Source organism: Gastrolobium bilobum, unplaced genomic scaffold (genome assembly GCF_033153095.1).
Source record: "Gastrolobium bilobum isolate Gb01-03AN ecotype WA unplaced genomic scaffold, APGP_CSIRO_Gbil_v1 utg11358, whole genome shotgun sequence".
NCBI lineage: Eukaryota > Viridiplantae > Streptophyta > Magnoliopsida > Fabales > Fabaceae > Gastrolobium > Gastrolobium bilobum.
This window is the reverse complement of record NW_026895225.1, coordinates 53538-69562: the sequence shown is the minus strand read 5'-3', so window position 1 is coordinate 69562 and position 16025 is coordinate 53538. Positions and strand designations below refer to the sequence as shown.

At 33.8% G+C, this 16025-nt stretch overlaps 1 protein-coding gene across 1 annotated transcript; it reads right to left on the bottom strand.

Moving 5' to 3' along the window:
• Positions 1 to 8188: 8188 nt before the first annotated feature.
• Positions 8189 to 8974, bottom strand: LOC133300597 (ethylene-responsive transcription factor LEP-like). Its single transcript, XM_061500174.1, has one exon. The coding sequence runs from the start codon at positions 8972 to 8974 to the stop codon at positions 8189 to 8191; it is 786 nt and encodes a 261-aa protein (XP_061356158.1).
• Positions 8975 to 16025: the final 7051 nt, after the last annotated feature.

Genomic DNA, 16025 nt, shown 5'->3' with positions numbered 1-16025 from the left:
GCTTGTGAGGGCTTCTGATCAATCGAAAGGATAAGGCATGGGGATGGAGCACAAAGTTATGGGAATCATCAAACAATTATCTCTTGGCTGATATGAGGTATTCTGATGCAGTATAAATAATATGGTGAAAAAAGGGAGGTTATTGCGTTGTTGAATAGCTTGTCATTGTTGGGGTTCAGTTTTTCCCATCACTAATTTTGAGGCTCATACTGGTTGTACAAAGCACAGACCGTCTGCCACTATCTTCTTGGATGAAGGAAGGTCACTTTTAGATTGCCAGAGAGAAACATTGAGTTCATAACAAAAAAAAGCATGATGTTATGATGTAGAGAGAAAGTGATGATAAAGACAACAATGACAACATTTGTTCCATTTGTCGTTATGGGGGTGACCTAATGCTATGAGACTGATGCTTATCCTCATTCCACCTTAGTTGTTTTTTATAATAACCTTGATATGGATAATTAGAAGTTATAGAGTTATTATGAGGACCTAAGGGTCATTAATGAGATGAGGAAGAAATTATATGAATTTTGATATCCATATTGATGGTATTCTAAACAGGTGGATTTTTGCCTGTTATTTTTGACTGCTGATGCAGCAACAGACAATAGAATAATCCTAACCAGGTGAATTTAGTTAGAGAGTTATTCTAATGATATCATTATCATAGATGAGTTTAGAATTCAATTCTGTGAATTTCGACAACCACATTGTGGGTATTATGAGAAAGTGAATCTTGACATGATATTTTGTACTATTGAGGCAGGAACAAGTATCTGATTAACCCTAGTCAGTGAATCTAAGATAGAGGACTATTCTAAGGATATAATTATCATAAATGATAAAAGGATTTGATTCTGTGAATCTTGATACCCATATTGGGGTATTTTGATAAAGTCACTATTACCGAGTACTTTGTACTGCTGTGACAACAGTCGGTAGAGTTCTGAAATGAAAAAAGATGAGAAAATGGAATATAAGTCCAATATATGCCAAACAAGTCATTATTAGACATATGATGTAAAGTTAACAAAGTTATAAAGTCCGTGTACAATTAAGGATACCCGTAAGGACTATAGTATAGTTAAACAACAGTAAACGTATTTGTGAGATACTAATTAGATTTTTGAGTTAGAAACATGTTAATTAAACAAACTTAATATTAATTACTTAAATTTGGGAACTTAGGGGTTTTCGAGTAAAAATTTGATAACAGTTCAAAGAAAAATTACATTGTATGTCACTAAATGACAGAAAGCCACTTAAGTGATATGACAAAACCCTAAAAACATAAGAAACCCCTCTCCCTCACCCTCATCAGCGGCCCAACAGCCCCCTCTCTCTAGATTTTGAGTTTCAAATTCTCTCCTCCTTCTCTCTAGAATTTCACCACTCAAACTCACTCAAAATTCAAAACACTCTTCACCAATCTTGTTCCTTAGCTTTTAAGCTTATGAAAACTTGTGTTCTTGACTCTTGGACCCTCCATTTTCGTGGCTGAACTTACCCATTCAGCAGCTAAATATTCCTTCCTTTTATGGAAAAAAATGGTAGTTGAAACTCTTTGTTGAAGAACACATTTCCTTTGGTCATTCTTTGAGTTTCTAGTGTACGTTCCTTGCATTTTCTTCTTGAAAAACCCTACCTTTACTCTTTTAAAGTTATGTTCTTGGTTCTAAATTCTTGGATATCTTATGAATGTGTGTTCTTGGTGAAAAAGAAGTATTCTTGGTGAGTAAAGGTTGGAGCTTGAGCTAAAGGAGCCATCTTGAAGAAGTAAGACAAGAATCCATGAAAAAGATGACTCCAAAGTCCTTATTTCCCCCACTTTCATTTCGGGGATGATGATTATATGATGATGGTGATGTTGTAAATTATTAAAAATGGAGTCTTGATGTTTAAAAGTGTCAGTGGATGTCTTACAATTAAGAAAGATGAAGACTTGTAGGAAAAAGTGTCGCATTTGGCTAATGTGTGAGTTGTTCTTGAAATGGATGAACTAAAAATCCTAAAAACCACCCACAATGATTCTTCCCTATCCATTAAAATTATTGTTTAATGGTTAAAATTAATAAAGATGATTTCTTTGAGGACTAAAGACTTAAAGGACTTGATTAAACAAAGAAAGAGTTGAAAAAGACAAGTTAAAAACCCTAATCTTGTCACTATGCAACTGGGCCATGTGTGTGTTCCTTAGGGTTTGATATTTTAAAAATAGTTCTAAGGCTTAATTAGGACACTAATGGAGGGACTAAGTGAGGTGGATTAAGCATAATTGATTAATAAATTATTAAATCCTAAAATTTGACCTAATTAGGGTTTAGGACCACTAATCATGTAATTAGTAAAGTTAACGAATTAGTGCATAATTGATGATGTGAAATTACATAAGGGATATAATAAAGTGAAAAACCCTAGATTTATGTTCACTTAGGGTTTAAACTAAACCTAATTAAGGTTTACTAATTAAACCTAATTAAAGGGTCAAATGCTAACTTAAGCTTAAGCTGAGTTTAAATCCACAAAGGTAGGCAATTAAATGATGGAAAAATCATATGAAAATACCCTATACATATTCGGCCATAGCATGGTTAATCAGGGTTTTATGTTGCGAAATACTAATGGATGAAGAATTAGAGTTTGATTGTGTGACTAAGGATTAATTCAACTTGTGAATTGAAGTGTGGATTGATTTTCCATGTTGTTGGACCTTTTGGTGTGCCACGGCCATACAAGGGTAAGTGAACTTAAATTGGTTGATCTTGAAATCAGTAGCTTAGAGTATAATTAATTAAGTTATAAAGGCTTAAAAGTGAGTGATCTTTGATAAATGGATTATGATTATTTGAATTGTCTTAAGTTGTGGACTTAAGTCTTAGGATCCTAATGTGAACTAATGTTCAAAGTTATGAATGACATATAGAGATGATGAATGTCTTGATTAGTTGCAAAATAAGTGAAAAAGGCCTTAACCTAAGTGAGTTTATTGATGGCTAAGTGTCTAAGGATGTTGTTGTTGGCTTAGGTAACAAATGAACACCTTGTTTCCTTTGTGTATGCCACAACCATGAAGGGATGTATATGGCTAGGACGAGTTGAAAATAATACAAGCTATCTTAGTTGCTTGGAGTTTAATTCTAAGATAATTGAAGTGCTTAAATCACATAGTTGATTGTGTTAGAAGATAACACTTCTATATGAACTAAAATAAGTAATTATGTAATTAATAGTCTAGACTTGTGTTGGCATATTATTGGCATATGAGTATGTAAAAAAGAAATGGAATCAATAAATGGCTAAGTCTTGTATATTTACTTGACTGATTAATATGTAATTAATGGATATGTATGATTCCTTCTCTATGTGTGCCTAGAGATACTTGCTTGTGAGGACATTGAGTATAGCTCTCTGAGGTAAGCTCTTTGTTTAGGATGTTCCTCTTCTCTTGTGACTCCACCATGATGGTGGGCATTATGGTTGCATTGTATGAGAGTATGAGATATGTTGTATATGTGCATTCATTCACATTCATATAGAGATTATATGATTCATTATGTTATGATGCACTGATGATGTATATTAAGAGAATCCTGGCCAGTGAGTGAGTATGTAGGCTCTTGGGTCATTCTCTTGGTTCATTTCATACTCTACAGATATTTATGTGTAGACTGTCTATGATTGGACTCTGAGAGTTATTGCACACTAGGCATGTTGGACATGCCAGGATGTTGTCTATTCGAAGTTCGAGTCCTAGAATAGCAGATTATGATGAGATATGATATTATGTTTATGTTGTATGATTATATATATACACTTTATATCTGACATGTCATGCAGGAAGTGGATTCAAGGGAATGGAGGATTCTCTATAAACATTGAGCTTACTGAGATTGTTGTTATCTCATCCCTTCTTGGAGACATCATTTCAGGTACCTATCATAATGGTGAGCCCTCCATGAATAAGGACCAGTCACGTGAAGGAAAACTAAATAAATCACCGATTGAGAAAACAAGCAATAAATCAATCGTGATTCAATGCATTATTATAATGCCTCACTCAAAAAGCTGTTAAGTCTTTTTGTTCCTTCCAAAAGGAACTTTATATATCAATGAAAACACAAGAATTTTATTTTATTTCCGAAAAACCGCAAACCAAAGCATTCTTCCTAAAGGAATGTTCTCCATGTCTCCATGACCAATGCATTCAAACTTGATATCAAATTGACACACACACACACACACACACACACACACAGATATATATATATATATATATAGGGAAAAACATATCTCAAGCAGCTTGAGATATGTTTATCTCTGGCTACCCCAAAATTACGTCATTTTATTTATTTATTTTCTTATATTAATTGATTCACCTTTGAATGGTTATGATTCCCTTTTTCTCTCTCTTCCTTTATCACCATTGATCCATCTTTATATGGTTATGATTAACTAGCTGGAGATAAGATTATCTCAAGCAGCTTGAGAAACGATAAACCCATATATATATATATATATATATATATATATATATATATATATATATATATATATATAAACTGATTCATGATTCTGAAGCGGTATCTAATGTGTAGTACATGGGAACAGTGACCAAAGTGCCACTGTTGGCAAAAACAATTTACCAAACTGCCACGCCAACAGTAAATTTTGCCAAAATACCACGTGGCATATTTTGCTACACTGTGTAGCGAAATATGTGTGCAAATAATTCGCTACACAGTATAGCGAAATATGCCACGTCAGAACCAAAATGCCATGTGTCAAAATTGGAGAAATTCGCTACAACATGGCATTTTTGATTCTGACGTGACATATTTCGCTACACTGTGTAGCAAATTATTTGCACACATATTTCGCTACACAGTGTAGCGAAATAAGCCACGTGGCATTTTTGCAAAATTTACTGTTTTGCGTGGCAGTCTAGTAATTGTTTTTGCCAACAGTGGCAAAATGGTCACTGTTCCCAGTACATGTAAAAAGAAACCAACTTTTATGATAACGGTTATTGCTGAACAAGAATTTTTGGTTTCAAATATCAAGAATTATACTTAAACTTTTTATTCAATTTTCAATTGCAATCAACCAAAAAATTCCAATTTCTCTAGTTTCGAAAAACATTTCCATTATTTTCATTTGCCAAAATTGTCTATTCAAAGAAACCAAAACATAGATTTCATCTGCGAGAAGTCTTCCGTGACAGACAAGACAAAATTGATTTTCATATGAAACCTTTTTTTTCTTTTAAAAAAATAGATTTTCTTAAAAGTAGATTTCCTATTCACTGATTAATATTCACAAATATTGTCTTAAGATTGATAGAAAAATGATGATAAAAATCATGAAAAATGATGATAAAAATCATTTAGAAGGAATAATCTATGTTAGAGAAACTATTTTGACAATATTCATAGTTTCATGAAATGCACACAACAAATTGAAACATTCATGTTTACCGAAAGAAGAAGAAGAAAGAAACATGCAAAGTTACACGGTTAAAGTGTACCGTACAAAAATATATATGGATGTGACAAGAAAAAATTCGAGCTCAGTGTTAGACATTGCTTCCTTAAGACAATATTGCCTTCTCTATGGTGCATAAGATTTGTGGACAACTATCTCCCAGCATAGAACAAATTACTTTTATTCTCGTGGCAACACTTCAACATAGAATAGCCTCATCGAACTCAACCTATGTCTGACCAATCGCACTAGAGTGAAAGAATGCAAATGCAAATGCAATGGAAAAAAAAAACTCTCTAAAATTTTGATTCTATATATATTTATAGAAAATGAAACGTCACGATTCAAAAGGCACCTATTTGTCGGCGAAACAACACATCTGTTTGACAAGAAAAGACACATCCGTTCGACACGAATCAAATTAAACTTCTTATTTATAAAAAATAATTAATTTAAATGAAAACTTCAATGAAATATTTTGATAGGTATGTGACTCACCCTCATTTGGCCTAAACCTTGTATTGCACGATGATATTAGGCGGCAGTCGTGCTAAAAAGTGTATTTAGAGGTTATGGTTTCTAGGAATTGTACTGAACACTTTGTGATAAATATTTTATTTGTTATTCATGCTTCTTGGGTTACAACCTCTGTAATAGATTCGTTGGATTGATAATCTACTTGGCAGTTGTAATTTTTTTGTATGAATTGCATTACACTTTGTTTTTCATGTTTTAATGTTGTAAAAGGAATGAAACGAATTAAGCATTTCTCTCAAATTATCTCGTCCCTACTTAATTTTTAGATTAATTACCATACCAATATCCTAATTGATTGAACTGAATTCATGTTACTTTCGAACAACGATGATGTTAAGACTATTCAGTGATGCCACATGTCTATAATGCTCGTTTAAGTGTGTAATCATGGAAGTTAACTTCCTCTGAACCATTGAGGGAGGAATTACATTGGAATTGTTTCCTTCTTTAATTGCTAAAAGAAATGAAAACTTTTTTCTTATTGCTGGGTTAATTACTTGACAATTATATGATGAGCCATCTATATTTTGGGCGCAATATATGAGATACGGTACAAAACAAATACAATAAATAATTATGAAGGTGGGACCCACATCTTTAAAAGAAGGGTTCGCTTTTTCTGCAGTTACTGCAGATAAGTTATCTGCAGTAAGCCCAATACGACGTCGTTTTGGGACGGAAATCATGGTGTTTTTGTAATTTTAATTTATTTCAGGGTCATAATAGTCTTTATATTCATAATTTTTTAAGATTTCAATACCAAAACGACATCGTTTTGGGAATAAATGCGTTTTGGGAATAAATGCTGATAACTTATCTGCAGTAACTGCAGAAACATTTTTCCTTAAAAGAATTTCTCTCCATCTTTTCTTCCATGATTTATCTCTTTCTCTCACTTAAAATGAGATAACTTAGAATAATACACACTTTTTCCTACCTTTTTTATTGGACTAATTTCATATGAATCTTACTAAATAGAGAGTGGTATATATTATTTAATAGAACATACACAACTTCATCAAATAATAGAAAATTTATTATTATAAGCGTTTCATAAAATTTGGTGGCCAAGAAAGAGTGACCAATAATAAGAAAAAACAAACTTGAGTCAATAAAAAAACTTTATGCCATATTAAAAGTTAACTTGTGAAAGAAACGCATATTTAGATTGACAATCTCAAAACGCCCAAGCAAAAATTAGTCTCACTCATAATGATTGTATTGAAACCTCCCAAAATTAAAGCAAATTATTATGTTTTAATTTCTATTCTAATTTAAAATCATACAGAATAAGGAGATGCTGTATTTGGATGATTGTGTTTTTGTCCACAAATGCAATCCAACATCAGCTAAAATCTAGCTAAGAAACCATTGCGGATTTTTAAAAAACAAAAAAAACAAAAAAAAATAAAACTAATTACTTTAAAAAATATGAAAAATAACAATTTATCTATTTGGGGCTGTCAAACACACATGAACCTACATTCCATGTTTGCAAGATGCAATTTCTCATGTTATCTTGCAATTGCAAGCGTCGCATGGGGTAAGAAAGTGTCCCAAGGGACAAGTGTCAACAGTCCCCAAAGACATTTGGGCTTCTAAGTGGGCTAACAAAAATAAAGGTCCAAATCAAAACTGAATTGGACTTGCTCGCTATATCGCTAAATCATATAAATTAAGAATAGTAAAAGTATCTTAAACAACGTAAGAATTCAATCCAAAACACGCAGAATTTGAAGTTTGAAATAGCCCATGGCCCACAAGTTTAACACAAAGAGAAGAGACTTTATAATTTGACAAAGAATGCAAAACGCTATTCATCATTGCAAAAAAGAAATCATGGGATTGCAGGCCTAGCTAGGTTAAAGAATTATCGAGTTAGCAATAAAATCCAGTAAGAGAGGACCTGACCAATTGTTCTCATTATCTCGTTTTCATTTAACAAAAAACAAACCTCAAGTAACAATTGTGTGTTAGGACCAAAATAATAATAATAATCATCATCATCATATTCACGATTTGATTCATCCGCGTAACATAAAAACTCACCGCAACGTAACACTTTAATTTACATAAAAATAAAAACAAACTCTCACACACTCACATAAAAACCACGAACCCATGCATTGCACTAAAAGGCCTAAATTCTTGACTTGAAAAGAGAGTTTCAGTAGAAAAAGGAGGAGCTTCCCATATCAAAACCTTCAGGGCGTGGCACATTCTCTGACACCGTGGGTATATGCATGTAATCACCCAAATTCTGCTCCCAATAATACCCTTGATCCTCTACCATCTCATAACCGGTGGAGCTTGTAATATCCGGTGGCAAAGGTGGAAGCTCTATCGTGTTAGTGCTAATAATGCTAGTGCTAGTGCTAGTGCTATCGTCAAAAAACATTTGGTTCAAATAGGAACCCTCCACGTTGGCACCACCCTGATTATGATAATTATTCTCTTGACCATAACCACCGTAGGTATAAGGCATTCCCAGGAGGGAAACAGGGTCCATCGTTGGAATCGGGTCGGGTTGTTGGGGAAGGACAATGTGTTGAAAATTCGAGTGTGAGTGATAAAGTCCCACGTTTGTCACGAATGTGTCGTGAACATTGTGGTTTGGGGAAAGGATTGGGGTGACTGAGGAACCAGGAGGAGTGTCGGGGTATACGAAGTTTGTTCGGGCACGTGAGCCGCGCATGGATCGTGCTGCGGCGTCGTATGCAAGTGCTGCTTCCTCGGCGGTGTCGAAGGTTCCAAGCCAGTGTCTCTCTTTGGTTGAAGGGTCTCTAATCTCTGCCGCGTATCTCCCCCATGGTCTCCTCCTCACACCAAGGTACCTCCCGTTCCATGCCGTTTGATGCTGCTCTTGTGTCGTTTTCGTAGTTGGTACTGTTGCCGCCGTTTGCTTCTTCTTTCCCTTGGACGACGACGACGACGACGACGAGGAGGAGTTCATCATCACACTTACGTACGACGAAACAGGGTTAGTAAGTATTAGTATTTGTGAGTTGCGACTCTCTTTTTTTCTGTTGTTTCCTTCCTCTTTCGTTTTTGTTGTGTTGTGTGGAGTCAGCATGTGAGAGTGCATGGTTTAAATAAGAGAGACCCAGGTTGATAAAATCCCCATTTTAACCCCTCACATTCTCTTATTTTCCATATTTGCCCTCTTCCTTCTATGAATGAGTGTCAACACGTGCCCTTTTTAATTCCCTCAAAGCTTTATCCACGCATGTATAGATAATCTCTCTCATAATTGAGTAATCTAATCTATTATCAGAAAGGGGAAAAGGAACAATGAAAGGGCACACTGGGCAACAGAATCCATCACTGACTCTTCAAAGGAGTTCAATCATTCACAAAGTGTATTTTTAGCAGCAGTTTTAAAATTTTTATTCATTTAATCATTTAAATTCTACCCTTTATAATGAAACAGTTTGTAAGAAATGAGTTTCAAATGATGGGATAAAATAGGGATGTAATAATATTTAATATATAATTGTTATTTTAATTAGGAGAAGAAAAGAAAATTATATAATTAGTGGGTGGCATAATTAGAAATCTTAATGACCCATGATTAGCATGTTCTCCTTGATACCCCATTCATCATGATTGTTCTCCAATCAAATTAGTTGTTCTTTGTTTTGAATTGGCCAACGTTAAATAAGTCTTAATGTTTAGTACTAACTACTAAGGAATAAGCCCCATATAGTCCAAATTTGCTGCATGTGACCTTTCTATCAAATCATGGATTGTACATGAATGAGGAACAAATCAAAAATAGACTATCCACACACAATCTATTTAAGATACTAGAACCCATATATATCTTTATTTTTTTTGGTAAACAAATCCATATAAAATTTTATCTCCATGCCTTTCTCAATAATTTGATCAGCCCAGAGGAGGAACCAAAAAAAGTTCAAATGAACTGATCAGTTGCACATTCTGATGATCATTACAGGTGGGAGGAGCTCCATGAACTTTTTGATTATTAGCCTAGAAGCTAAGATCTTTTAGAATAAACTACTTAGGTTTATCATTAGTAATTATGTGGGTACTATGCCCAATGTATTCATTCCTCATTTGGCTGCATGCTTAGGAAGCATGCTCTGCTGCTCTTGCTCCTATATTTTATGATTTAATTATATTATGAAAACAAAAAATCTAATTTTGAATCTTACAATATATATATATATATATATGGGAATGATCCGTTAACAAATTTTTTTTTGCAAATATTTACAAATTACACTATGTCTGACCGATAATATTTCACGCAAGAGTGTATTACCAGTCAGACATAGTGTAGTTTTGTAAACAAAAAATTTGTAAATATAACTTTCTCCATATATATATATATATATATATATATATATATATATATATATCATGGGATAAGATATTGTGACAACCAAATAATGTTACTACCAATGTTACTACCACATCTTAACCGTTGATTTCCGCCAATCAACGGTTATCATTTTTCAAATCAAACTCATTAATTAATTATTAATTCGCAATAAATGATAACCGTTGATTGGCGAAAATCAACGGTTAAGATGTGGTAGTAACATTGGTAGTAACATTATTTGGTTGTCACAATATCCTATCTGATATATCATACTTCTCTTTTTATTTCCTTAACCTATTCTTTTATTCATGGCTATATGTAAGGCTCGGTTATATCATGTAATTATAACTGTCGAATTTAACCCAATCATATAATAAACTTATTACACAAATAGTTAATGATTGTCAGTTAGAAAACTTGATCATTATTTAGTGGAATTAATTTACCAATCTGAAATATCTATCTCATTGAATGCCATTCCTTAAGAATTTCAGTTACACCGACATTTTGTTTTCTTCTCTTTAATTTCGTCCAAAACTGCAATATAATAATCAGTTACCAAATTATTTATTGCGTTATAAACTTTTTTCCACTCTGAATTTTATTTTTTTCAATTTGCCTAAGATATTTTATGATATGAGTGAAGAGTGTTGTAAAGAACCTTGTGATACACCACCTCAAAAGCTAGTTCAAAGGGTGGGAGTGCCCAAGGCCTTATAAACTCCACATTAGTTGCACATACAACAAATGTGGGACTATATATCTCAACACGCCCCCTCACACAAGAGCCCATTGGGCTTGAAGAGTGGACAATGCAACAGGCCCAGCCAACCTGTCCTAAGAAACGCCACAAGAGAAAGTGGGGGGCGGCGAGGCTCTGATACCATGTAAAGAACCTTGGGATACACCACCCCAAAAGCTAGCTCAAAGGGTGGGAGTGCCCAAGGCTTTATAAACTCCACATTAGTTGCACATACAACCAATGTGGGACTATATATCTCAACAAATGTGAAACTTGTGGCCTGTATAAGATTATTGATTATCTTTCAAAGGAATTCAAGGAGTTTATTAGATTATTGTCGAAGTCTAATTAACTTAAACCTTTTAATATAATAATAGGATGTTTAAGGAATATCATTACTCACCCATGTGCAACCAATTCGAGCCATAAAGTCAATGATAAGCTCCACAGTCTTCCCTTCTTTTTATCAACAAAAGTTCACTTTTTTAGTGTTCATATTTAATTGGTATTATTTTCTTCGATAATTTTGCAAAGTTTGAAGCTACCATGCATATCCTTTAAATTTTAATTCAATTACGTTAGCGAATAGAAATGAGATCAAATGAGGCAAAGCCATGTTGGGCAGCATGTGAGAAAGACACATATAGGCATACCTTTCTTGAGGAAAACAATGACTAGCTAATTCTTAATTAGCAAAAATCAATTGCAACACCTGGTAGTGGGACTTTGACCAAATGTCTGATATCTAACAATGTTACTTATATGAAATAACTAGAAAGCATTTGTGGAAAATAAAGAGGAACAATGTTAGAAATTAAGATTGAATCTTAAAAATTAAAATACTCTCATTTGGGTGCCATTCAATCTGAGTATAGCATAGTGTTAATTATAGATGTAATTTTTATTTCTTTTACTTTTTACAGTTTAAGTCCACAGATTGACTTGAGGTCTATTTTGTTGGAAATCGATAATTATACACAAATCTTAAATGAAGAGAGAGAGACAGAGAATTTGTTGGGAAAACTCGGTTCCCTCAAGCTCAGCTAAGCAGCCTTTGTGCGGAAGTCGATCAACAAGATCCTGATCTCGGATCTCGGCAATACCTCGGCCTGAACTTCACCAGGTCGAGCAGAGCAGCGGAACAATCAAAAACGAAAAAATCAAAATAGGAGAGAGAGAGAAGAAGAACACAACCAGTTTTAACGTGGGAAAACCTTCTTGAATGAAGAAGTAAAAACCCACGGGACCTAGTCCAGATCAGAAATCCACTATGAAAATAATGGTTACAAATAATCAAATACACCAATGTGGTGGTTAACTCAACCTCTCCAACAATGGTGATAATCAAACTACCCTAGAGATGTTTCACTCAAACTCTCTCTAGAGATCTCTCAAATGCAAAGCATAAAGCTTTACTCAAATAATCAAACAATTTTTTCTCTCAAATTTGTTCTCTCAAATCTGACCTCTCAAATCTGACCTAGCCTCCACCCACAACAATGAGTATATATAGAGGAGATGGAAATTAGGGTTAGGGTTTTTAGGAAACCCCTCAAATGGGCTTGGGCTTAGCATTGAAGGAAGAAGCCCAAAAGAATTGACATAATGATTTATCCTGATTCACTTAATTTAGGCTAGGCTATGTCCAGTTTGTCTGTATTATATTCACCTCTCGGCCACTTGTTACAAATCACTCGGTTTACAAGGAGAATATAAATAGATGATAAAGAACCATTTCAACCCAAAATCTTAAGGTATTGGATGAAACTAAATTAATTATTTTATATCTCTGTAACACACCCCCTCACGTAAGAGCTTGAAGCGTGGATATGACACAAGCTCATTATTGGTCTGCCTTGTTGCACAAGCCCATTTTTTTGGTTTAGGGTTTAGAGTTTTCTTAATTCCACCTGAAAGTGGAGGTGGTGAAGATTGAACTCGTGACCTCGTGGTCACTGAAGCTCTGATACCATGAAAAGAACCACTTCAACCAAAACCTTAAGGTATTTGGTGAGGCTAAGTTAATGATTTTATATCTCTCTAACAATAGAATAGGAAAACCCTAACAACAGTTATTAATAAGCCCAAACTCAAACTACTAAGAAATATTTTTTATAATAAATCAAAGGCCCACAATAGTACCTAGCCTCTACGAGTCTGGGGGCAGTGGGACACCAGTTGCCTTTCTACTGACCCTAACAACAAAGACTCTTATCAGCATCTGAAGTATGAGCAATACCCAACATATTTAAGGGGTCACTTTTTTGCTTTCGTAAAGTGAAAATTTTAGACCCTTGTAATAGAGGATCCCTCATCTCTTATAGAGCTCGTTATCGTACACCTTGGTGGTGCACTATTTCACTCACAACAGTAAAGTTTTAGATAAATATGGTTATAGCTCTATCTCTCAGCATTATTAGAGAATATTTCCCCCACCTATATATACTCATTCATCCATTGTATTTATAAGTTGTTACTCTGCCAAATTATAGAATTCTTGTGCTCGCTACATATTCCCTCTTTCTCAACCATCTCTAAAATATACACATGATAATTTACTTAAGAGTTTTAGTCTTATATCACTACATCTAGGAGCTTCCATAGTGATATGCTTCACCTTGCAACGAATAATGGGCTTCACCAATACTAACAGTTCAACTAGTATGTGTTATACTATAAAAATGACCTTTTCTTCTTAATTTTTTTTATATAAAAATAAAATCCGATCATTTTTGTGTAAGTATTTATCCAATAAAACGAATTAAACTAGTAAATATACTTTCAAAATTTCAAGTACTCACGTAATAGCTAATTAAGTACTAATTCAAATGTTTAAAATAAAGTTACGGAAATAATAAAATACGGGACATGTTATTCTGCCTACTCCCACTTTCAGTGGCGGACCCAGGAATTTTTTTTTATGGATGCACACTTAAGGCGGGAGTTCGGGGGCAGCGTCCCCGAAGATTTTTTTTTAAGAAAAATTTAAATGTATTAAAAAAATATAAACAAGAAAAGAAAAGAAAACTTTAGCTTAACATAAATAAATAATAATCAAGAGTCAACTAAGCTGTTACAATAGAAAGATCACAAAAGCATTTTTCGATTCTTCATTCCTTAAAAATATTGCATTATATCTTCATCATCAATCTTATCAAATATATCACGTTCAACATAAGTTAGCATGCATGCGTTAAACCAATCATCACTTATCCAATTGCGCAACTTATCCTTAACAAAAGTCATTGCAGAAAAAACTCGCTCAACACTAGCAGTTGCTACCGGTAGAACGAGTGCCAACTTTATCAACAAATAGCAGTTTAATATAAGTTTAATCGTAATAAAATAGTGTTTATTTATATATATGCTTGTTAGGATATTTACCTAACATATCGTACGATTTCTCCTCCACTTAAACTAAGAAAAATTAAAAAAAAATCTCAAGTTTTGTGTCTGCATGTGCAGACACAGTCACCAATGTCCGTCCGCCATTGCCCACTTTATCTACCTTTACCTACTAGGGGTGTTCATCAACCAATTCACACCACGGTGACCAAACCGAAAAACCGATAACCGAATAAATCGAAAAACAAAAAACCGAAAACCAAAAACAAATCGCAAATTTTAATTGGATTGGATTGGTTTTCGGATGGGTTGATGAAAACCGATCCAATATATTAATTTTCTTCTACCTACTTGGGTCTTTATCCAATCATAGTCCAAAATTTTCTAAACCCAACCCATTAACCCATCAACTAAACCCAAGAAAAAATCTAGTCACTTCTCATCAACAAAATTTTATCTGTGTAGAGCTTCATATCTCATTGCCCAAAAAAAACTATATTATCTTTTACTGATGCTTTTGTATTTAAAATAAAATAAAATTACAAAGCCTATTATACAAACAATGTTATTTGCACAATAACTATGAAACAAATTTTAGGATTTTCAAAAAATCGAAAACCGATCCAATCCAAACCGAAAAAAATTGGATTGGATAAGATCGGATTTGAAAAAAAACTCCAAACCGAATGGATGATTACATGATTAAATCGAAGGGATTGGATTATATGATTTTTAATTCCAAAACCAATCCAGTCCAGACCGCGAACCCCATATTACCTACCCCTCTCAATACTATTGGATTACAATTTCATCCAACGGTTCATATTTAAAAGATAAATAAAAACTCTTTTACTCTTTTCCTCTCTCTCCCTGACTCCAATCCTTTCTCTCTCCTCCCCTTGTGCAAACCCAGATTCTCCAAGAGCTATTTGAAAATTTCTTTCTTTTTGTAACATTAGCTTCAAAAATTGGGGTGTAGTCACCGGTTTGGTTGGGTAATTATACTACTGTTGGGATTGAATTTTACAGCCCCCTGTTGTTTAGTACAATCTCGTTTCTTTCTTAATATTTTAAAATCTGATCCTCATGAAATTAAACATAATAAAACATATGAGTTGCCCTATTAGATAGTACACCAATAAAAACATTTTTCACATTCCAGATTAGTCTCTGGGGTGGTTGTGTTCTCAATTTTACAATATATGTTACTTAATTGTAAAACCTGATAAGAACGATGACCAAAATTATGTTGGTAAACATCATTTGCTTTGGTTATTGATTTCAAATGCTTCCGCCATTTGCACGGTCACTTTGCGTAGACATCAGCAAGAAAGAGGAAAAAAATAGTATAGGTATTGGACCCAGAGAAAGGGAAGAAGAGAGAAAGGGTGTGGGATGGGGTGAGAAGAAAGAAAGAAGAAAAAAATGTTTATTTTATTTTACAAATATGGACTATTGAATTAGATTGTAATCGAACGGTATTGAAAAGGATAGATAAAGGTAGACAAAATAAAAGTAGAGAGAATAACCTATCCCATAAAATATAACATTCTTCTACTAAAAAAAGAA